We start from the raw sequence: 22,992 nt of genomic DNA, 5'->3' as shown, positions 1-22,992 counted from the left end.
CCAGGAAAGTCCATGAGATCCATTTCCAGCTGCTCAAAAACCAGGTCGGGCGCCCTCTGGTGGAAAAAGACGTGAACGGTGGGTCTTTGGTCAATTCACAGAGAGCCCAGCTCTAATCGCCTCCAAGGAGGTCATGACCTTGAGGCCAAGTTAGAGTGAGGAGAATGAGTCAAGGGCCTCAGGCACAAACCTTAGAGGCTCCCCGCAAAACTCAGTAATTCAGTAGTACTTTAAAACGTTATATTTAAAAGTCGAAATTAATTCCAACACCCTATGATGAACAAAATATCCAGATTTTTAGCAAAACTGGATTTGACACTACATTTGAATGATCCTGCCTTACTAAGACCCTGGTTCTGATCAAACTTTGTTTACAAGATCAAGTGGTTGGCCCCACAGGCTATAGTTCGGCGATTTGGTTTTTTTTTAAATACCAGATTAGCCCTGACGAGTGTAGCTCAGTTGGTTGAGCATCAACCTGAAAAGCAAGGGGTTGCTGGTTTGATTCCTGGTCAGGGCACATGCCCAGGTTGTGGGCCCTGTCTCTGGCTAGGGCATGTGTGGGAGGCAACTGATCAATGTTTCTCTCACACATCGATATTTCCCTCCCTCTCTTTCGCTCTCCTTTCCCCTCTCTCTAAAAAGGAATAAATAAAATATTTAATAAAATTAAAAAATAAAATACCAGATTAAAGTATTATTTGAGTCTTAGGTTTCTTGGTGCCCTTCAGATGTTGTCCTGAGGATACCTCATCTACCTCACCCTCGTCCTGGCCCGGCCAGGCACACACTGCCCGGAGACCAGGGCGGTGAATGGGCCTGGGTAACATTTCAAACTCCTGGGCCCCTGCACCTGGCAGACTCTGGGATCAGCAGCCACCATGTGCTCAGACTCTTCACATGGGTTAGCGCCTGTGATCCCCACTATTACTGGGGGTGGGGGTGGGCACTGTTACTAGCCTCTTTTTTATAGGTAGGGAAACTTAAGCTTCAGAGATACACCGGCCACATAAGAGAGAGTCAGCCAAAACTGACTCCACTTTCTAGCTCTTTGCTCTGGCCTCTGAAGGAGACATCTAGATGCTCATCAGGATGAACTGGGGCCAGAGTAGTCCCAGCCATTACCTTGGTGATGCACTGTCTTGGAGGTGGTGAGCTCAGAATTGGCCACAGTCGCGTGAACCACAGTGGGTCCCCGGGTGGTCACTACAGGGCTAGTGTCTGAAAGAATAAACATTTCCTGAGTACCCTGCAGCCTGAGGAGCGCTCTGATAGCTCTGCACTGCTTACAACAACACATGCCAGTGAGTGCCAACAGCTATACAGAAATAACTGAAAACAAAAGCAGTGAAAACACAAACCCACTAATATTTTTCTTTCTTTCTTTTTTTCTTATGGTTTTTTAGTTCTTGTTTCTGGAGGGGTGGAGGGATTTTACATGGAAATAAAGTGACAGTGGGTGGGGAGAAATGGCACTCAGGTTTTCCCTGGGAACTTGAACTCCATCTCACTGCTTTGAGGTCAGTAGAGACGAGCTTATGAAATCTCTGGCTCTGCCTAATGTGTGTCTGTCTCTGCTCTGCTGAAGAGATTTCACACTGCAATGAGTAGGTGCCATGGTATTGGGATGGGGAGATCTCAGGAGGGGAAAGCTCGCCCCATCCCTGCGGACAGTCTCCCAGGTACGTTAGGAGTTAGGTATTTTCAAAGGATTGTTTCCCAGGCTCCAGCTTCATTCAGTGCCTGAAAATGTCTTGTTCCTTCAGCAGTGACTGGCACACTCAGTGTTTTTCGCTGATCAAACTGAGTAATGAGGAGGTCCTCGGGGAATTCCTCTACTTGGAGCCTGAAAGCCTCCAGATACCTTCATTAATGGTTTCTTTTGGGAAGCAGATGGGTCTAATATGGAGCTCTGTTTTCAAGGGCCCCCCGTTTTAATATCCACTTTCAAAAAGGGTAATTTTCAGTGTTATGGACCCTCTGATTCCAAATCGAAACTTTCTCTGAGGATACGAATTGAACAGGGCAGATCGTATTTCAACAATATACTTTCAACACATAAACTCTGGGGAGGAGGGAATCACAACATTCAGTGCGTAACGCCGTGTCATTCATTAGGAGTAGCCTTATGAATCCACTCAGGCAGCCCTGTGGATAGGCCCATGCGTGAAAAACTAAGGCCTTTGCCAACAACCAGCATGAAACTGAGTCCTACTACCAACAGCTATCTGAACAAGCGAACCTAGAGCAGACATTCCAGCCCCAGTCAAACTTTCAAATGACTGCAGTCCTGGCTGACACTTTGCAACCTCATGAGACCTTGAGGTGTACACCCTGCATGAGCTCCCCGCCCTCTGTCTTGCAGGCCTTCTCCGTGCTTTAATTCAACAGTCGGATCCCCCCTGTCCGCTAAGTTCTAAGTCGGCTGCTAGGCACTGCTGAGAAGCACCACATAGAACCACAGCCAATAAGCCTCAAGCCTAAGGTGAAGCTCTTTTTTTTAAGTTACTGGATGTAAGGGCAAAACAATGACTATAATGATGGACAATACTATGAAAACAAGATGAATGACCCCAACCCTACAGAAAGAAGAGAAAAGGAAAAAGAAGACAGAAAGGAAGATGGCAGTCTTGTCCACACTGCTTGTTATGCACAAGAAGGAACAACTGTTAGCACTAATGCTGGACAGCTAAGTGCTGAGAGAGTACATACGCCCTGGTTGGGTAGCTCAGTCGGTTGGAGTGTCATCCCGATATGCCAGTGTTGCTGGTTCGATCTCTGATCAGGGCACATACAAGAATCAACCAATGAATGCATAAAGAAGTGGAACTCCAAATCGATGTTTCTCTGTCTGTCTCTCAATGAAATCTTACTCTTTTGTTATCTAAGGATCTGAGGCTACTCTATCATTAGTTTCAGGCAAGTAGTTTCTTTTTTTCTTTTTAAGTCTTATTTTTTAAACTAAATTTATTTATTTATTTATTTTTAGAGAGAGGGAAAAGGAGAAAGAGAGGGAGAGAAACATTGCTGTGTGGTTGCCTCTCACTCACGCCCCCAACTGGGGACCTTTGGGGACCTGACGTGCAACCTAGTCATGTGCCTGACTGGGAATCGAACCAGTGACACTTGGTTCGCAGGCTGATGCTCAATCCACTGAGCCACAGCAGCTAGGGGTAAGTAGTTTCTTAAGAGTCTGGTCTGTCATTCTTAGGGCATATTTGTATCATAGCAGGTATAGGCTTATAAGCCACCAGTACTTTAGCACAAGCTTTCACTTGAGGGAGAACGTATGATGCTACCAGAGGCTCTTCACACCTTTTTCCTACACACAGGTGACCTACAGATCTGGTCAAGGGCTGAAAAAACAACTTTGAGCAAAATGTAGCTCAATTTGTCTGTGTAAGTTTTCAAATTTTAAAATAAAATGAACATAAGATAATAAGAAATAATCAAGACATGCAGAAAAAGATAAAATGAAACACCCAAACACACGATAGCAAAATATTTTCATAGGAGTTGAAAGGATAAGCTTAAAGGTAGTAAGAAAAAATTTTTCAAACTAAAATGAAAGAACAAAAATATTTATGGCTGTAGCAAGAAAAAAATAAACTACTTTTTTTTTTTTTTTTTTTTTAGAATGAAGCCTTAGAATCACACATTAAAGTCCACAGTGTTTTTATAAATTTCTAAATGTAAGAGATTTTTCCATCCTGCAAGATGTGGCTCAGTGGGTTGGGCATCATCCTGCAAACCTAAACATCACTGGTTCAATTCCCAGTCAAGGCACATGTTTGGATTGCAAGCTAGGTCCCTGGTGTGGGCATGTGAGAGGCAACCGATCAATATTTTCCTTGCACATCAGTGTTTCTCTCCCTCTCACCCTCGCTTCCCCTCTCTCTAAAAATAAATAAGTAAAAGCTAAGAGAGAGAGAGAGAGAGAGAGAGAATTTTCCCCCTCCTCAAAATAACCAACCTATGATCTTTGGGGAAAATTAAAGTACATTAAGCTGATGGGTAAACTTCCTGGACCTTTAAAGCTTGCAAGAATGGACATACCAAAAGACATAAGAAAAACATTAATATTTGAAATAAAATCAATTATTTTAGCAACATAAAAAAAAATAAGAATAGAAGAGGGCCATTCCTCACTTGACATCTGCATCTAAAATCAGTCACTTCCCAAGGGAGCTGGGACAGAGTGGACTAGACATCAAAGGGAAACTGAGTCTGTCTAATTGTCCAGCCCAGTACTGTTATGCCCAACATTCCAGAAAGGCAGCCTATGGTTATCCCAGCTGAGGAGCCCTTATAACGGCCTCCCGGGGCCTCGCTCTCCCATTTGACAGACCAGCAGAGAGAAGCTCAGGAAGGGCTGCAGGGCTGAGCTTCATGGTGGGAAGCAAGACATGTGCTAGGCTGGCTGGCATCCCCACCTGTGAGGCAGCTCCTCCTGTCCTGGGCCAGCAGCATGCTGTCCGGGCAGGCGCAGGTGAACCTGGGTGAGTGCAGATTGATCTGGGGGGCCGGGAGACACAGGTACTGGCAACCACCATTGGGGAGGGTGGTCTTCTCACACCAGTTCACCCCTGGGGAGGAAAAGGCAGGGAGTCAATGCAAGAACAAGGTCAGAGCTCTGTCAGGGAAGTGGGGGAGGGGCCAGCCAACTTATCTTTACCTCTTGGCTGTGTGAGGTTGTGGAAAAGAACAATGTCCTCTGGGGACAACAGGTTTTCTGCCATCAGATTAATGTCAGACCCTGTGAGGCGGTTGGCACTGAAAATGGCTTCATTGATGATATCTGTCCAAAATACTTTATCCTGCATGGGCATTAAGGAAGATGAGAGAGCCCATTAACCACTGGTGTGGGACAGACCAGTCTTCCCAACCCCTGAATCTCTGGGGTTCTCTGGAAAGACGCAGTTGTAAGTGGTAGCATCATTTCTTTAAAAAAATTTAATCGTGGTAAAATATACATAACATGTAATGTACCATCTTAATAATTTGTGTCCAGTTCTATGGCATTAAGCACACACTGTCGTGCAGCCATCACCACCATCCATCTCCAGAACTTTCTCATCTTCCCAAACTGAAACTCTGTCCCCATTAAACACTAACTCCCCTTCCTCCTCCTCCTCCTCCAGCCCCAGGTGCCCACCATTCTTTCTTTCTCTATGGATCTGGCTGCTCAAGGGTCCTCATGTAAGTAGAATCATACACTGTTTGTCCTTTTGTATCTGGCTTACTTCACTCAGCATAATGTCTCCAAAGTTTATTCATGTAAAGCATGTGTCAGAATGTCCTTCCTTGTTAAGGTTGAATAATACCCCACAATGGATATAGCATATTTTGTCCATCCATTCATTCTCGACAGACACCAGGTTGCTTTCACCTCTTGGCCATTGTGAATCGGGCTGCTTGAACATGGGTAAATCAATATAACAATATTTCTTTAGAGCAAAATTCCTCCACTGGGGTGCTATTTGGGGCCAGATAATTCTTCATGGTACCCACCTCCTGTACGCTGTTTAGCAGCATCCCTGGCCTTCACCCATTAGATGCCATCTAGAACTCCACTAGATGGTACATTTCATGTTATGTGTATTTTAGAACCCCCCCACCCCACCCCATCAAGATGTGACAATTACAAAGCCTCCAGACATCCTGACTGTGTGGCTCAGTGGATTGAATACCATCCTATGAACCAAAAGGTCACCCATTCAATTCCTGGTCAGGGCACATGCCTGGGTTGCAGGCCGATCTATGTTTCTCTCCCCTCTCTTTCTCCCTCGCTTCCCCTCTCTCTAAAAATAAATAAAATATTTAAAAAAAAAAAGTCTCCAGACATTTCCAAATGTCCCCTGGATGGCAAGATGGCCTCTGTACGAGAACTGCTGCTTTACACCTTTCAAGACTCTTGGTAAGACTAAAACAGAAATAGCTCCAGGTCTAAGGCCTCTTCAGTCATAAGCAGTTTTCTGAGCTAGTCTTAGCTTGACTGAACTAGGCAGTTCGTTGACCTGTTAGTGTGAGCACTCATGCCTCACGTAGGAGTGGCCCTCAGTGAACAGCTCTTGGCCGCGAATTCCCTCAGGCCCCGAAGGAGCAACTCTGTGCTCCCAGCCCCCACCTCAAAGATGGCCAAGGAGAAGGGGTGCGCCAGCTTTTTCTTGTCCTCCAAAATTATCTTCCGGTTTCTTCCATTGACATCGATGCTGGAGATGGAGTGGAGTTTGGAGTCAACCCAGTAGAGGCGGCCATTGGAAAGATCTAGAACCCACAGGTGGACAATGAGAGGCCACATGCTGATGCTGGAGGGGCCTTTGGACATGGACACTTGGCTGCAGAAAGGGGCCCCCAAAGGACCCAGCAGAAACATGCCCAGAAAAGCAGCTCTGAGCCCCCCACCTCCATGTGTGAGCCTGAACCAAATTCTGGGGGTGGGGCACACTCGGGGTGGGGTGTGGGACTGGGTGATGTATTTAGTTACAGGTGCAAAAACCTAGGGGTGGTCTGGCCACTCTCTCTCCCCTCTAGACTATGCTCGACTCCCAGGGACCACTGTCCCTCAAACATACCCAGAGTGATGCCATTAGGCCACTGGATGTTCTCCGTCACCAGTGAGTGAACATCCACACCATTCAGGCCTCCCTTCTTGATCTTGGCAGGAGTTCCCCAGTCTGTCCAGTACATGAAGCTGGAGGGAAAGCAGTGAGAACAGATAGGCAGATGTCAGTGGGGGCAGCTCCCAGCCATTGCTGAAGGGCAGCTTCCTCCCGAAGCAGCCAGGCCAGAACTCCAAAACAGTCCCCAGGGAGACCCCAGATTGGTTCCTTCTGCTTCCCAATCTTACGAGACCTGGCAGGATTTTAGAACCTTCAAGAGCAAAGGGAGCCCTAGCTGATGTGGCTCAATGGGTTGAGCGTTGGCTTGTGAACCAAAAGGTCGCCAGTTCCATTCCTGGTTAGGACATGTGCCTGGGTTGTGAGCCAGGTCCGGGACATGGATGTTTCTCTCCCTCCCTTCCCCTCTCACTAAAAAATAAATAAAATCTGCCCTGGCTGGCATGACTCAGTGATTTGAGTGTCAATCTGTGAACCAAAAGGTCGCTGGTTCCATTCCCGGTCAGGGCACATGCCTGGGTTTCTGGACAGGACCCCAGTTGGAGGCGTGTGAGAGGCAACCAATCGCACATCAATGTTTCTTTCCCTCTCTTTCTCCCTCCTTTCCCCTCTGTCTAAGAAATAAATAAAATCTTAAAAAGAACAAAGGAAAGTTTTTGTTTTTGAGAGAGGAATACTGATTTATTGTTCCACTTATTTATGCATTCGTTGATTGTTTCTTGTGTGTGCTCTCACTGGGCATCGAACTCACAACCTTGGTATATCAGCACAATGTTCTGACCAACTGAGCTACTCAGCCAGGGCCAACAAAAGGAGGTTTTGATTCCAATATCAGGACTGGGGCCCAGGACTCTAAATTCTAACACTACTTTCTGAGAAGTTCTATAATTTTTTTTGCAATTTTTAAATTTAAATTTTTATTTTTTTGCTTTTCAAATATATATGTATATAGGCATACCTCAGAGATATTGAAGGTTTGGTTCCAGACCACTACAATAAAGCAGTGTTATTTGTGAGTGGTCGAAGAAAAAAGGAGATAAAATTCTAAAATTTCACATGCTGAATAGCAGTTAAATAAATCAAGGCCCACGCGGGGGACCCAGGCCTGCCTGGCCCACCTCCACCACAGGGTCTGTCCTAGCTGACTCATACTCACAGCCAAGTGCTCCCTTTCCTCTGATTACAGTTCCCCCCAACTCCCAGGGTTGTCATTGCCCCTCTGGAATTGTGAAATTCCACACGTGATGTGCTGTGGTGGCAGACGTGTTCTGACAGGTACAGATGGGGCCACGTTTTCCTCCAAGTGACCTGTTCCCATGGGCCCTGGGGTTGCTGAATCAGCCACGAGTTCCTGCACACAACTGCCTGTGGCCTCCACATGGTGGTGACCTTCACTCCCAGTCATGCCCTTGAAAAACCTGCCTATTGATCGACATGGGACATGTGCATTTTTACTTTTCTCCAATCCTATCCCAGCACAAAGACTAAATCTGAGAGTTTTATTTTCTAATTTCTAATAAATATGAATTTCTTATACCAATTTAAATCAGTGTTTTAATTTCTGGTTTTGGACTCTATTCCATAGGGCAGGACTTTTCAGGGTCTGCTTCCGTTTCAGGTGACACAGCAAACATCAGAGGGATGGGTCCTCATGGCACCAAAGGGCATGTGGGGAAGGCCCCCCATGCCAGCCCCCACCCCACTCAGTCTAGCCTACTTCAGGCACAAACACCCCCGCCCCACAAGCCCTCACTGGTCCTTCACTCTCTCTGTATGTACCCTTAGCTGTGGGGTACCCACCCATTCACAGGATCCACCACAATGGCCCTCGGTTTGGAGCCTTTTTCCTTAAAGAGGGTCTTTCTCTTCACGCCCTTGGTGTCAGCCACAGAGATGGTGCCCAGGATGGAGTCGGTCCAGTATATGTTGCCGTGGATCCAGTCCACTGCCAGCCCGTCGGGGGCGTGAAGGTCCTCGCCAATGATGGTGTCATAGGAGACATTCGGCACCCTGTGGATCTGGGTACTGAGGAGGAGGAGGAGGAGGAGGAGGAGGAGGAGGAGGGAGTTGGTGCCAGGGGCCATTGTTTTACGCAGGGTTGGGCTGGGTTTGGGCTGAGGCTCACCTGTAGATCTTCTTTAGGGACAAATCGGACCAGTAGACTCTGTTGCTGGCCACCTCCATGTCCAGGGCGACCACGTTCTTCAGGTTTGGGATGAGGCTGGTGTACTCACTGCGGTCCAGTGTCATCTTCCTCACCTCGTGGCGGTTGGTGAAAAAGAGGTAGGCGATGCTGCCTGCGGAGTCACAAAGGGCACTCAGGGGAGCGGAAAGGACCATGTCACCCATCTGTTGCCCTGTGGCATCTGACTGAGCAAGAGGAGACACCCAGGACATGGGGAGGAAAGCGTCTCCCTGGTGTATTAACCACGCGGGTCCGATGCTCTGACTCCAGGGCCTCGCAGATCTGGGAGGGATGGTACCCCCCAGGCCTAGATGGTTCCTAGAAATAGTTACCCACTTGCCTGAAATGCAAACTAAGCAGCCCACATGCCCCATCTCCTCACCTCCTCACACTCCAGGCCACTATACCCTTGTCCTGGTCACCCCAGGGCCAGGAACCAGACAACCAGGGACAGTCCCTACACCCCAGAACCCACTGAAATTATTCAAACTAGCCAATCCTAAGCCTATTTACCTTGCCTCACGTGTTTCTTTCCAAGAAGACCACAACAAAGGCTCTTGCTCATACTTCTTCTGCTGCCTGACTGATATTGGTGCTTCCCTGTGGGGTCCTGGGTGGTGTACTGTGTCCCTCCTCCTCGGATCTCTGAGTGACAAACTGTCTTTTCAATGGCAGCCTCTCCTGATCTGTTGGCCTCACCATAAGTACATAATAATAAAAGCTACATTTGCTCTGGCTGATGCGGCTTGTTAGAGGGTCAGCCTGCAAACTGAAAGGTCGCTGGTTCAATTCCTGGTCAGGGCACATGCCTGGGTTGTGGGTCAGGTCCCCACTTGGGGGCATGTGAGAAGCAACCAGTCAATGCTTCTCTCACACATCAATGTTTCCCTCTTTTTCTCTCTCCCTTTGCTCTAAAAAATAAAATGAAATCTTAAAAAAAAAAAAAAAAAAAAAGCTGCATTTGAAAACATCTGGCTTCCAGCATTATACATTTTAGAACAGAAAGATAAAGAAACAATAACAGTTAATGTGTACAGAATGATGCCTTAGAGTGGGGAATTCTTTTCATTGTTTTTCCTACTGAGTTTTCCCTCATTGATCCTTACACTCCTACAAGGCAAGTGCTGTTGTCAATCCTTTTTACAGATAAAGGGATTGCATCTCAGAGAGGGAAAGTGACTTGCCCATGGTCACACAGCTAGTGAGTGACAGGGCCAGGATTTGAACCTGGGTCTCTCTGATTCTGAGGTCTGTGCTATAAACACCATACCAATAAGCACTAACAAACTGACTACTTCTACACCTGACCTCACCCAGGATATTCCTCCCCATGACGCCGGGATGGCATCTGTAGATACTGACCCCTGCAGGCTGGAAAGAAAGTATAATCTCAAATCCTGGAGGATTTCAGGAATTCAGCCCCCCATTTTCTCCAGAACAGGGACATGCATGGGGATGTGACGAAGGAAGAACTGGGGGCTGTCTAAAGGGATGACAACAGGGAAGAAGGAATTAAAGCCTATGAGACTCTTAGGGAAACAGAAGAAACTCTAAAATATTTCTTCAAAATTGACCCTCACTGGATTCACACTGCAAGATTGGCAGCCCATGACGCAAAACAAAGAACATTTGGACGACCTTCAGGGTGACAATCTACCAGGTCAATGATGCCTTCAAAAACACGGATCCCTTGATTTGGGTGATTTTAAGAATTAGTACATGTTTGGAGGTCTAACCTAAACCTCAGATAGGAAAAAGACTCAACTATTTCTACTATTTTGTTTCATTATGAGCCATTATATTTTGGTCTCTTTTAAGTGCATTTGATTTTTTTGGGTGCAAGTACCTTTAGCTAATGAGAGGCACTGGAGGAGGTGCAGGCTGTTTGGGGCCATGACTTTCTACCTCTTAGTCCTTTAAGTCCCAGGAAGGGCCTGGGGGCTGCAAACCATCTCCCAAGGGGTTGACCTGTGTCTGCTGAGACGCAACAACATGAGGGCAGCCTTCTAGCAACCTCAATTGCTAACTGCACTGCTTCTTTATGTGCCAGAGGTCACAGGAGCACTGTCCGCAGGTCATTTTGGTCTGCAAAGTACAGATGATGCAATTCCCCAGGGGCTGCTCTTGGAGTGGCCAGGCCAGCCCCTCCCGCTGCCTCTGTGCACTCACCCACGGCCTTGCAGGCCTTGGTAAGGGGGTCCAGCTGGAAGCCCCCTTCACACTCGCACTTGTAGCTGCCCTGCAGGTTCACACAGAGTTGGCTGCAGGCGTCGGGGTCCTGACACTCGTCAATATCTAAAAGTTAGGACAGAGAAAGAGGTTTGCAGTGTCTCCCCCACAGGTAGAGTGACAGGCTCCAACCCAAAGCTGTGCCCCACGACAGCAAATGGGGGACAACCATCGCCTCTGGGGAAGACCTCAGGGGCTGGTGTCTCAGTGATTATGAGGTTCAGACATAAAATCATGAAAACAGCTAAGAATCCTCTCCAACAACGACCCCGACCTCACCACTCAGCCCTGGGGTAAGGCCAATAGGACAAAGTTGCATCGGCCAAGATTTCTTTTATAATTATTAATCCCAAAAGGCAAGGAACAAGTGCTCCTCATGGGCTAAGCCTGTGCTAGACATCCCGTGCCTGTGGCATCTGGTTAAGTCCTCCTAACAGCCTTGTGAGTGGGGACTGCCCACGAAACGGGGAAACCAAGGCACAGAAGGTTTGGCCACCATGTCAGAGGGAAGGGCTGCGGAGGCCTGGAGCCCACCCTGCTTGGGAATCACCTTCACATCTTAGCTGGTCCGCCAGCCGGAAGCCCTTAGGGCATAGGCACTCGTAGCCGATCTTGAGGTCATTGCAGACGTGGGAGCAGCCGCCGTTGCTGTCCGAGCACTCGTTGGTCCCTGTGCCGGTGGGGACGCGGGCCGGTCATGCTCAGGCCTCCACTCACCCCTTCCCAGCCACCATCTCTATTTCACTGTCTTTATCAAATCACCACAACGAATGTGAGGCCAGTGAAGTACCGTGACCCCTAAGAGGACTTAAAGTAGCCATTGTCATGTGCTATGCCACAGACGAACCTGGGGGACATTATGCTGAGTGACTAAGCTAGACTTGAGCCCAGGGCATTTGGCTTCAGAATCCACACTCTCGCTCTCTGTACCCAGCATAAGACAGAGCCAGCCTACTGCCTGTTCTTAAAGAGCCCAACAACTAAGAATGGTTTTTAATTTTTGAATAGTTAAAAATAAAAATAAAAATAAGAAAAATATTCCACACCACATACAAGCTCTATAAAATTCAAATTTCAGTGTTCATAATAAAGTGTTCTGGGAGCATAGCCATGCACATCATGTATGTGCATACACATTCATACAGCTGCTTTCCTGCTACAACTGCTGCAACAGAGACCATATGACCAGAAAAGTCTAAATATTTAAGTAGCTACGAGTCACAGAACATTGCTGGAACTTCACGAGCATTGCATCTGCCCTCCCCAGCAGCCCGAGGATGTGTGAGCAGCTACACACAGTTCCTTCACACAGATGTGAAAACAGACCTGGAAGCAAAGTCCCTTATCCTCAGGACCCTTACATCTGTCTCGCCCCAGAGCCAAAGCACTTGGGAGCATGGATGGGATGGAGCCACGTCTGGGTCCCACTTCCAGCTCCCCATGAGCTCCGAGAGCTGCCCGCATCCCAGGGCTCACCGCACTCCTTGAGAGGCTCATCCGACCAGTCCTCGCAGTCCCGGACTGAGTTGCACACTTGGTCCAGGGTGATGCACTCTCCACTGTGGCACTTGAACTTGCTGGGGCCCTCACACAGAGTCGCTACGAGAGCCAAAGAAGAGGGTCAGGGGTTTCCGAGTGGCAGGATCCTGTTTAGTACTTTTTAATAATATAATAATTTATACAAGGTTATATAATCTTTTATCACCAGTAAAACATAATAATTATTGAACACCTGTAAACCCAGTTTAAGAATTAGAATGTCACCAAGAGCAGGAGTGGGAAAACTGCACCATGGCCAAATCCACGGGCTGCCTGTTTCTTAAAATATTAAAATATTAAAAGTTTTATTGGCATGCAGCCCAGCCCATTCATTTACATACTATCTGTGGCTATTTCCTTGCAACAATAGCAGAGTTGAGTAGATGCAACAGAGACTGTGACCCTTAAAGCTGAAAATATTTACTATCTGGCTTTTTACGGTAAAGGTTTGCAGACCCCTGACCTAGATTATCGAGCACCCTTATCCATCCTGTCCTGCTGCTCTCAGTTGCACCCCCAGAGGTTGGTCCTGAACTTTGGGTTTACCATTTCCTTATTTTTTCTTTTAAATTATATTTTACTTATTATGCTATTACTGTTGTCCTGATTTTTCCCCCTTTGCTTGCCTCCACCCAGTACCGCCCACTCCCTCAGGCAATACCTCCACTATTGTTTATGTCCATGGGTCATGCATATATTCTTCAACTGCTCCATTTCCTATATTGTACTTCACATCTCCATGGCTATTCTGTAACTACCTGTTTGTACTTCATAATCCCCTCACCAACTCACCCATTCCCCCACACCCCCTCCCTTCTGGCCACCATCAAAATGCTCTCTGTATCCATGATTCTGTCTCTGTTCTTGCTTGCTTAGTTTGTTTTTTAGATTCAGTTGTTGAAAGATATGTATTTTCAACCAATTTGTTGTTCATAGTTTTGACCTTCTTTTTCTTAAATAAGTCCCTTTAACATTTCATATAATAATGGTGTGGTGATGATGAACTTCTCTAGCTTTACCTTGTCTGGGAAGTACTTTATCTGTCCTTCCATTCTAAATGATAGCTTTGCTGGGTAGAGCAATCTTGGCTGTAGGTCCCTGCTTTTCATGACTTTGAATATTTCTTGCCCTGCCTGGTGTAACTTAGTGGGTTGAGTGCTGGCCTGAGAACCAAAGGGTCGCCAGTTTGATTCCCAGGCAGGGCACATGCCTAGGTTGCAGGACAGGTCCCTAGTTGGGGCCATGCAAGAGGCAACTGGTCCATGTTTCTCTCGCATATCAATGTTTCTTTTTCTCCCTCTCTTTCTCCCTCCCTTCTCCTCTCTCTAAAAATAAATAAATAAAATCTTTTTAAAAAAATGAATATTTCTTGCCAGTCCCTTCTAGCCTGCAAAGTTTCTTTTCAGAAATCAGCTGACAGTCTTATGGGAACTCCCCTGTAGGTAACTAACTTATTTTTTCTTGCTGCTTTTAAGATTCTCTCTTTATCTTTAACCTTTGGCATTTTAATTTTGAGGTGTCTTGGAGTGGGCCTCTTTGTATCCATGTTGTTTGGGAGTCTCTGTGCTTCTTGGACTCACGTGTCTATTTCCTTCACCAAATTTGGGAAGTTTTCATTATTTCTTCAAATAGATTTCCAATTTCTTGCTCTATCTCTTCTCCTTCTGGCACCCCTATAATGCAAATGTTGGACCTCTTGAAGTTGTCCCAGAGGCTGCTTATGTTATCCTCATTTTTTTGGGTTCTTTTTTTCTTGTTCTGAGCTATAAAGCACTCTTAGATGGCTGCCACTTGTGCTTCATTTGGAGATTCCCAGGCAAAGCCAAGCTGTGAATCTATGCTGACTGCTGGCAGTGCTGGGCCTCAGGCTCACTGAAGCCACCTGTTGCTTGTTTGATAGGATTTAGAAAGTTGTGAAGCAAAGCCAAGACCAGCCATTCATATGGAAAAGCAGCTTGGGTGGGCCCATAAATCGGGTGGGGTGGAGTCTCTGGGGAGCTTCAAGGCTGGTCAAACAGTGTTAGCCAGGTTGATGGACTCTCAGATAACTCACCAGCTTGCCGGCTCAGTCTGGATGAATGTGGTTTCTTTAATTCTGTAGTTATCGGACTTCCATTCAGCTCAACTTCTGATGCTTCTGAGTGATAGTTGTTCATATTTTAGTTGTAATTTTGATGTTGTGTGAGGAGGTGAGCCATGGACGCTTATGTGAGGTAAGCCCTATCTGCCTATACCGCCATCTTGATCGGAAGTCCTCCTAATTTTTTTCATTAATAGTTCAGTTCAATCAAATATGTATGAATGAAAAACATACTATTGAATTTTGCTTGTTTTCGAGTTTTGTAAAAGAAATGTATCCAGTAATCTCCTGCAACTTGCTTCTTGCTCTCACCCCTGAAGTTATGAGGTTCACCTGTGCTACTGCTGAGGGCTGCAGCCCCATTTTCTGAGCTGTATGACTGATATTACACTGTGTGACTATATCACCATATTAGTATTATCTTCATACACCTATGTTCATAGCAGCATTATTCACAATAGCCAAGGATGGAGGCAACCCAAGTGTCCATCAGCTGAAAAGTGGATACTACAATGAATGTGGTCCATCCATACAATGGAATATTACTCAACCTTAAAAAGGAAGGAACTTCTGACATATGCTACAATGTGGATGAGTCTGGAGGGCATTTAATAAGCCAGTCACAAAAGGACAAATACTATGATTTCATTTATACCCTAGAGGAGTCAAATTCAGAGACAGAAAATAGAATGGTGGGTGTCCAGGGGCTGGGGGAGGGGGAGTTAGTATCTAATGGGGGCAGAGTTTCAGTTTGGGAAGATGACAAAGTGCTGGAGACGGATGGTGCTGATGGTTGCACAACAATGTGAATGTGCTGGATGCCACAGAGCTACTACACATTTAAGAATGGTAAAGGCCTGGCTGGTGTGGCTCAGTGGACTGAGTGCCGGCCTACGAACCGAAGGGTCACCAGTTTGATTTCCAGTCAGGGCACGTGCCTGGGTTGAGGGCCAGGTCCCCAGTTGGGAGTGTGGGAAAGGCAACCAGTTGATGTTGCTCTCACATATTGATGTTTCTCTCCCTCTTTTTCCTCCCTCCTTTTCCTCTCTCTAAAAATAAATAAATAGAAATATTTTTTAAAAAGAGGCTCATTAAAAAAAAGTGCATTATCAGAATTTAACTTTTTGTTCACTAACTTGTTTCAGTATCTAAATACCTTAATAAAAATTTAAAAGCATTATCCTTATGTTATGTTTATTGTACCACAATCAAAACATTTTAAATTAATTGTCTTGTGGATGAACATCTGGGCTGCTTCCAGCGTTTTGCTGTTAGCACAGTGTTGCTCTGCATGTTCCAGAGCCCAGTGCCTAGTGCATGGGTACAAGTTTCTCCTGGGGTCACTCCCAGGAGTGAAATTGCTGTGTTGTAAATTCAGGAACGTCTTTTACATGCAATTGTATTGTGCATCTAACACTGAGCTCAAAGATATGGGCTTTGCACACTTTGCATTAAATCTCACAGTCCTGACGTAGGTGCTTTCATTATGCACATTTTTTTCAGATCAGAGGGGTCAAGTAACTTCCCCAAGGACACAGAGCTGGTGTGGGGCTGATCTGGGAGCCACTGCCCTTGTCTGGGGCTTACCCCGCTTGCATGCCCGTACCCTCCCCATGCCGAGGGCTCTCAAGGCACGGAGCTCACCGTTGATGCAGCCAAGCTCATCACTCCAGTCCTTGCAGTCATACTCCCTGTCACACTGCTGGCTGCCGTGGATGCAGGTCCCATCCGAGCACTGGAACTCATCAGGCCGGCACGTGGCCACAGCTGGGAGAGACAGAGCACGTGTTGACTTTTCTCAGGAGAGGCCAAGATGAAAGAACCCTCCCTTTTGAGGAAACAATTTTCTGGCAGTCTAACAGAAGTCAGCTAGCTGTTCTGGGCCTTGGAGACAGCATGTAGACAAAGCAAGTTTAGACACAAAAAAACACATCCAGCCTCCTTCACCAGTAGAAGACAGTGGCTCATCCATTTTATCTGCTTCTTTGAATAAGAAAGACAGGAAAGAGGTGGCCTTCCTCCCCACCATGGGGGAAAGCTCCCAGGTACATCTGTCTCGGTATTCTCAAATGTAACCAATGTAAATTTTAGAATATTTTCTTTCTTTTATGTCAGTAAGTATCTTTTTTCCTTAATGAAGAAGAATAAGAATCATGGAATATTATTACTAAAGTAACAAAGCAAAATTTGGAAAATTGGAAAGGGAAGGAAAGCACCCCAAATCCAAGTATTCCACCACAACTATTAAGGTGTTTCCTAAACTACTCTCCAATTTGGCCTCATATGCATTTTTAGGTCACATAATTTATTTAAAAACTACAGATCCAATGAGTCATTCTCAGCAGAAAAGCAATGATATGGTTGGTCTCAATCTAGAGAGAGGCAAGCCAAGTAAATCATGATTAATCAATACCACTGAGTAAAATACAGTTGTTCAAATGACTAAGATCCCAAACATGAAAAATGTTGATGACATGATGCCGTGGGATAAAAGACATTACAATTAAAACTCAGGACGTGCCTTTGCTGGTGTGGCTCAGTGGATTGAGTGATGGCCTGAGAACCAAAGGGTCACCAGATCGATTCCCGGTCAGGACATGTGCTGGGGTTGTGGGCTGGGTCCCCAGTTGGGGGTGTGCGAGAGGCAACTGATCTATATATCTCTTGCACATTGATTTTTCTCTCCTTTCATCAATTTTTAAAAGGAAAAAAACTCAGGACACATGTGGTGACTGGAATAGGGTACTGCTGGCCATAGTCCAGACCTTGACCTCACATAGGATATGCTTTATGCTAAGTTGTTAAGCTTCATGTTTATGTTTTATGCACCTTCTTATGGGCTCTATTTCACAATAAAAATGTATATAATTTAAAAATTTGACTTGAGAATGTCAATGAGAAGAGATAATAAATCTGTGAGCAAGATCTCCTTTCCACCTTTAAAAATATATATCTAAATTTTTGGAGCTCTGTATGTTCGAGTGGGTACTTGCTCTGATATGATATATTAGGTAAAAGGAGAATGATCCTATTTTTAACCCATATGTATACCTATGCATGGAAAAAAAAAAATCAGCCCTGACTGGTGTGGCACAGTGGGTTGGGCACCATTCCACAAACTGAAGGGTCTCCAGTTGGATTCCTGGTCAGGACACATGCCTGGGCTGCGGGTTCCATACCCATGTGAGAGGCAACTGATGGATGTTTCTCTCCCTTTCTTTCTCCTTCCTTTCCCCTCTCTAAAATATATATAAAGAAAATCTTTTTAAAAAGAAGAAAATACCTCCTGGATTCACAGTGATTCTACACCACTAACCTAGAAATAAAGGCTTGTGGTTCAAGGAGCATGGACAGGGGGCCAGTGCCTCTATCTGCACTATCTCCAACACAGGAGCCACTAACTAGCCATGGACAGTTATTTAACTTTCAATTAATTAAAATGAAGTAATAAAAAAATTTAGAAAAGAAAACATAGGAATGACAAAAATGATAATCAAATGAAACAAGCAGTCTGTTCTTCAGCTGCACTATCCACGCTGGCCAGGGTCTACTGCACTGGGCAGCACAGATGCAGGACGCCTCCCCCACCACAGAACATTCTATTGGGTGGCAATGGACTCTAATCCTGGCTGGCCAAGACCAGTGCCAGTGCCCCATTCTACAGGGAAGGGCACCATAGAGCAGTGAGGTTGAGTCCTTGGCCAAGGGTCACGCAGCTCCACGTCACCAGCCAGGCCTGGAGCCCAGGATTCTTTCTGAACCAAAATAATTCTGGCACTGTGGCTTACTTCCCTCTCAAAAAGGCGATGCATTCGCCCTGGCTGGTGTGGCTTAGTGGATTGAGCGCCGGCCTGTGAACCAAAGGGTCGCTGTTTGGATCCCCAGTCAGGGGATGTGCCTGGGTTGCAGGCCAGGTCCCCACTTCCGGGCAGACGAGAGGCAACCACACATGGATGTTTCTCTCTCTCTCTTTCTCCCTCCCTTCCCCTCTCTCTGAAAATAAATAAAGATGAATTAAATAGACAAGTGCTTTGAAATCCTTTCACCACCTAAAGGCATCACCAGCCCCACACCTGTGGGAGCACGGGGACAGGTGAGGGGACTCGCCCACAGCGCACGTACCACAGTTCTCCTCGTCAGACTTGTCCCTGCAGTCGGCAGCGCTGTCACAGCGCCAGCTGGAGTGGATGCATTCCCCGCTGCGACAGTGGAACTCAAGGGCGGAACAGGGGTGGCTATGCCCACGCTTACGGCCGCCCCCGCAGCGCTGCGGCCACTCGTCTGAGCCGTCATCGCAGTCGGGGTCGCCGTCGCAGGCCCAGAGCTGGGGGATGCAGGTGGAGCTGTTGCACTGGAAGCTGGCGGGGCCGCAGGTGAGTGGGGGGCAGGACGCCTCATCGGAGCCATCCAAGCAATCTCTGTCGAAGTCGCACACAAACTCCAAGGCGATGCACTTCCCGTCATGGCAGCGGAAATCCTCCTCGGAGCAGGTCTTCGGGGCTGTGGGACCGATGGGAAAAACTGGGTCACTGGGAGCCCCTGTCCCCAACACTAGCCCATTCCACAGATGGGGACATGAGAGAAGAGAGGCCAGACCCCAGTCAGGTGGACCCTTAGAGAAGTGGGGGAGAGCGGTCAGGACCCCTTGGAGCCCTCAGCTCCATCCTTGGCCCTTCCTTCTGTGCCTCAGGGCGTCATTATGAGGACTGCTCAGTAAGCTCTCAGGTTGGGCTGGCACTAAGGCAGCACTAAGGAAGGGTTTGTTGTTATTAAGAGACCTCCCCCAAATGATAATTATGTGAGTTGATAGAGGTGTTAAGTAACCCTGCTGTGATAATCCTTTCACAATATAATCATCTCTCGGTATCCTGGGGGGGTTGGTTCCAGATACTAAAATCCAAGAATACTCAGTCGAGTTCCTTATATATTTGTGTTGGCATAAAACTTATATTTGCATATAACCTGTATTTGTATATAGGCCATAGCAGGTTATGCCTACATATTACTTCATTTGTATAAATTAAGGATAGTTCTCAGCAAGCGGCAAATTCAAGTTTTGCTTTTTGGAACATTCTGGAACCCCCCGCTCCCCCCCCCAATATTTTCAATCTGCAGTTGATTTGAGTCCACTGAGGTGAAACCTACTATTACAGAGGGCCAAATGTGTATCAAATCATTACAACGTACTCTTTAAACTTTCACAGTGTTTTTTGTTGTTGTTTGTTTCAATCGGTGAATATTTTTATTGAACTCTCCACTATCTAGGAGAAGCCAAGGGAAGCTGTTTGAGGGCCCCATCTGGGCCTGCTGCTCTGAGTAAGACAGGCTGACCTGGCAGCGAAAGCTTCTATAGCAGAGCTCATGGAAGAGCACGGGTGTTCCGTTCCCTTCTGCTCAAGATTGCCTCCCAGGAAGCCCCTCAGGTTCCCAGTTGTTGGTCCAGGAACAAGCTTGTTCCTGCCACCCTCTCCGATAGAAATCTGGGTATCTGGGCCAGTCCACTCAGAAATGTGGCCCCAGTGTGCCCTTGTGACAGGTAATCCACCTCCACTAAGTCTGACAACCCACTTGCTGTAAGTTGACCTCTGCTTCAGTTCACATCCAGGTATTTCCCTGACCCACTTTATTAGGAAGATGAAACAGAACCTATGTACAAGGCACATCAGTGTTGGGGTTGAGGGGCTCTCCCCCGAGGTCCCTGTCTGGAAGAAGCTTCTCTCCTGCACTTGATGCCTAGAGAAGGACCCGCGGCAAGGTAGCAACTGGCCAGGCAAGACTCCTTCCAGCCTGCTATTCAGTTCCTTCTTGCTAATCTTTGATGGCCATCTGGAACCTCTCTTCCAGCAGTAAGAGCTTGCTGATGAGGTCTATGATGGCCCTGATGAAGCCCTCCTAGGGGCTGTAGTCTTGTGTGGTCTGCACACAGATGAGTTTGTGCTCCAAGAGGTAGGGGACCTTGTGGCCAGCAAACAGCACCTGTGGGTCCTTCAACAGCTATGATTTAATAATGTTTCCTAGTGTGTGATCTTTGTTGGTAGTGAACAAACAGGCATTGGGTACCTTGGTGTCCTGGTTAATGGCGGTCTTATCACTTTGAAACAGTGAGAATGACATGAAGACCAGAGGGGCATTTATCATCGTACTGCCACAGCCACCTCCAAACCCTGCACTTACACAATGTGACCTGTCAATTATATCTCAGTGAAACTGGAATTAAAAAAAGAGTGCCTGGAAAAGAACGCCTATCCATTTTATTTTAAAATGTTCTCCAAGAAGTTGTTTCATCAAATGACGGTTAGAAGTGTATTTCTAAGGTAAATGTAAGTAAACACATTTTGTCTTTCAAAAGGGTTTTTTATCTTGTGAACTTGAAGATTTAATGTCATCTTAGTTATGTAATTTTTTCCGTTATTTTGTTTTTGGTAGACTTACTCCATTTAAAAAAATCTATACTATTGAAAAAACATCAATAATAATAAAACATAAAATCAAAGAGCCAAGACAGACAGACACCCACTTTGGAGTGACCTTGCCCTCCAGGACTCTTGGCCTTGTTTCTTTGTTGAAGCCTCAGCTTGGTGAAGCTTTCCTCCCTTTAGTGGTTAGTCATATGAGTGAGTCTTGGTGGGTGAGTACCTACGATGTGTTTAGCCTCCTGGGGTGGCTGACAGTGGTCACAGTGGATCGCTGACAGAAAGGTGTGCCATGTGGCGGACACTTGGCAACAACAACTTCACTGAGTGTGCTGATAGACGTAGGAGGGGCAATGCCCTCTACCTGCTGCAATGTCCTCCAGTCAAGGTGGGTTTTGATGGAGGGGAGGTGGAGCTGAGTGAAGAGCAGTGGATCCACACTTCGGGCAGGGTTGCTGGGGCACAAACTCTGCTAGCAACCCAGAACCCAGCTGGGCCACATACACTGTGACCCTGGCATGTGCGCTGCTGGTGAGGGGGCCACAACTTACGACAGTCTTGCTCGTCTGAGCCATTCTCGCAATCCATCTGGCCGTCACATCTCCAGATCTGAGGAATGCAGCGGTTGACACGGCCCCCACAGCTGAAGTCCTCTGACTTGCAGGTGGCAGACACTGTGGGGGAAACATGATTGAGATTTAACTCGAAGGGAAGGCCAATCTGCCTCTCAGTCCTAGCTGTGCAAGGAAGAATCCAGAAATCCCATCTTTCTGGCTCAAAATTTAATGGAGCTTGTTAAAAATTAAATGCTAGGTTTTGGAACAAACTAGAGGTGATAGTTGCACAACATTGTGAATGTATTAATACTATTGAACTGGTCATTTTAAAATGGTTAATTTTGTGTTCTGTGTATTTCACTTCAATTAAACAAACAAACAAACAAACAAAAATGAGCTGTTTTGCTGACTGGCGTGGCTCAGTTGGTTGGACCTCATGCCACAAACTGGAAGGTCACCAATACAATTCCGGTCAGGGCACATGCCTAGGTTGCAGGCCAGGTGCCTGGTTGGGGGCATGTGAGAGGCAACCAATTTATGTTTCTCTCCCTCTTTTTCTCCCTCCTTTCCCAGTCTTTGAAAAAAAGAAAGAGTTGTTCAAGGGAAGTTCTGATAATATTTTGACTCCCCATCTCTCAATTCATTGTTGAATATATCAACCAGTTGGCTGAAATCCACCTCATCTGTTGCCTGCTATCATTAAAAAGGGTTGGGCCTTGGCTGGTGTGGCTCAGTGGGTTGAGCACTGGCCTGTGAACCAAAGGGTCAGAGGTTTGATTCCCAGTCAGGGTAGATGTCTAGGTTGCAGGCCAGGTCCCCAGTTCGGGGTGCACGAGAGGCAACCGCACATTGATGTTCCTCTCCCTCTCTTTTTCTCTCCCTTCCCCTCTCTCTAAAAATAAATAAATAAATAAATAATTTTTTAAAGGGTTGGATGAGTGTCACACCCAAAAGGGACTTACTGCATGTCTCCTCAGACTCATCAGAGTCATCCTGGCATTCGGCATTCCCATCGCAAACCCACTTGTAGGAGATGCATTTCCCATCTTGGCACTGAAACTCATTTCTTTCACATTTGTCTTCCACTGAGAGAGAAGGAAAGGGGAAGAAAGATTCAATGCCAGGGTCAGAAACTGACCACACAACCTATAACCTTATTGTAACAGTGCAGTTCCCAGGAAATGAAACATGCTCCGCAAGTTAAATTTCATGAACCAAAAGCATAGCGGAGAATGCAAAAAACACATCCAAAAGTGAGACTTGTCAACAATGTGTAACACTTTTACATAATGGTTGTTGAGTCCAAAGTATGAATCCAGTGGGATCCGGAAACAAAATATTAAAACTTTCATGCACATTAATAAAGAAA

General features: G+C 46.4%; 1 protein-coding gene and 1 pseudogene across 1 annotated transcript in view; both read right to left on the bottom strand.

The window, feature by feature from the left end:
• LDLR (low density lipoprotein receptor) overlaps window positions 1–22,992 on the bottom strand; it is a 39,491-nt gene that overhangs the window by 5,231 nt on the left and 11,268 nt on the right. The window contains exons 2-15 of the mRNA XM_090289609.1: window positions 22,586–22,708; window positions 21,618–21,740; window positions 18,776–19,153; window positions 16,298–16,420; window positions 12,511–12,633; window positions 11,585–11,704; window positions 10,975–11,100; window positions 8,746–8,917; window positions 8,421–8,645; window positions 6,576–6,694; window positions 6,128–6,267; window positions 4,676–4,817; window positions 4,434–4,586; window positions 1,126–1,221 (exon numbers count right to left, since the gene is read on the bottom strand). Coding sequence (XP_090145735.1) covers window positions 1,126–1,221; window positions 4,434–4,586; window positions 4,676–4,817; window positions 6,128–6,267; window positions 6,576–6,694; window positions 8,421–8,645; window positions 8,746–8,917; window positions 10,975–11,100; window positions 11,585–11,704; window positions 12,511–12,633; window positions 16,298–16,420; window positions 18,776–19,153; window positions 21,618–21,740; window positions 22,586–22,708 — 2,163 coding nt within the window. The remainder of the gene's footprint in view (window positions 1–1,125; window positions 1,222–4,433; window positions 4,587–4,675; window positions 4,818–6,127; window positions 6,268–6,575; window positions 6,695–8,420; window positions 8,646–8,745; window positions 8,918–10,974; window positions 11,101–11,584; window positions 11,705–12,510; window positions 12,634–16,297; window positions 16,421–18,775; window positions 19,154–21,617; window positions 21,741–22,585; window positions 22,709–22,992) is intronic.
• On the bottom strand, window positions 20,444–20,791 carry LOC149999867 (DNA-directed RNA polymerase II subunit RPB11-a pseudogene; annotated as a pseudogene).

The sequence above is a fragment of the Furipterus horrens genome, unplaced genomic scaffold (assembly GCF_987537825.1).
Source record: "Furipterus horrens unplaced genomic scaffold, mFurHor1.1.pri manual_scaffold_10, whole genome shotgun sequence".
Lineage (NCBI taxonomy): Eukaryota > Metazoa > Chordata > Mammalia > Chiroptera > Furipteridae > Furipterus > Furipterus horrens.
The sequence above is the reverse complement of the archived record's forward strand: the minus strand, read 5'-3'. Positions and strand labels throughout refer to the sequence as shown.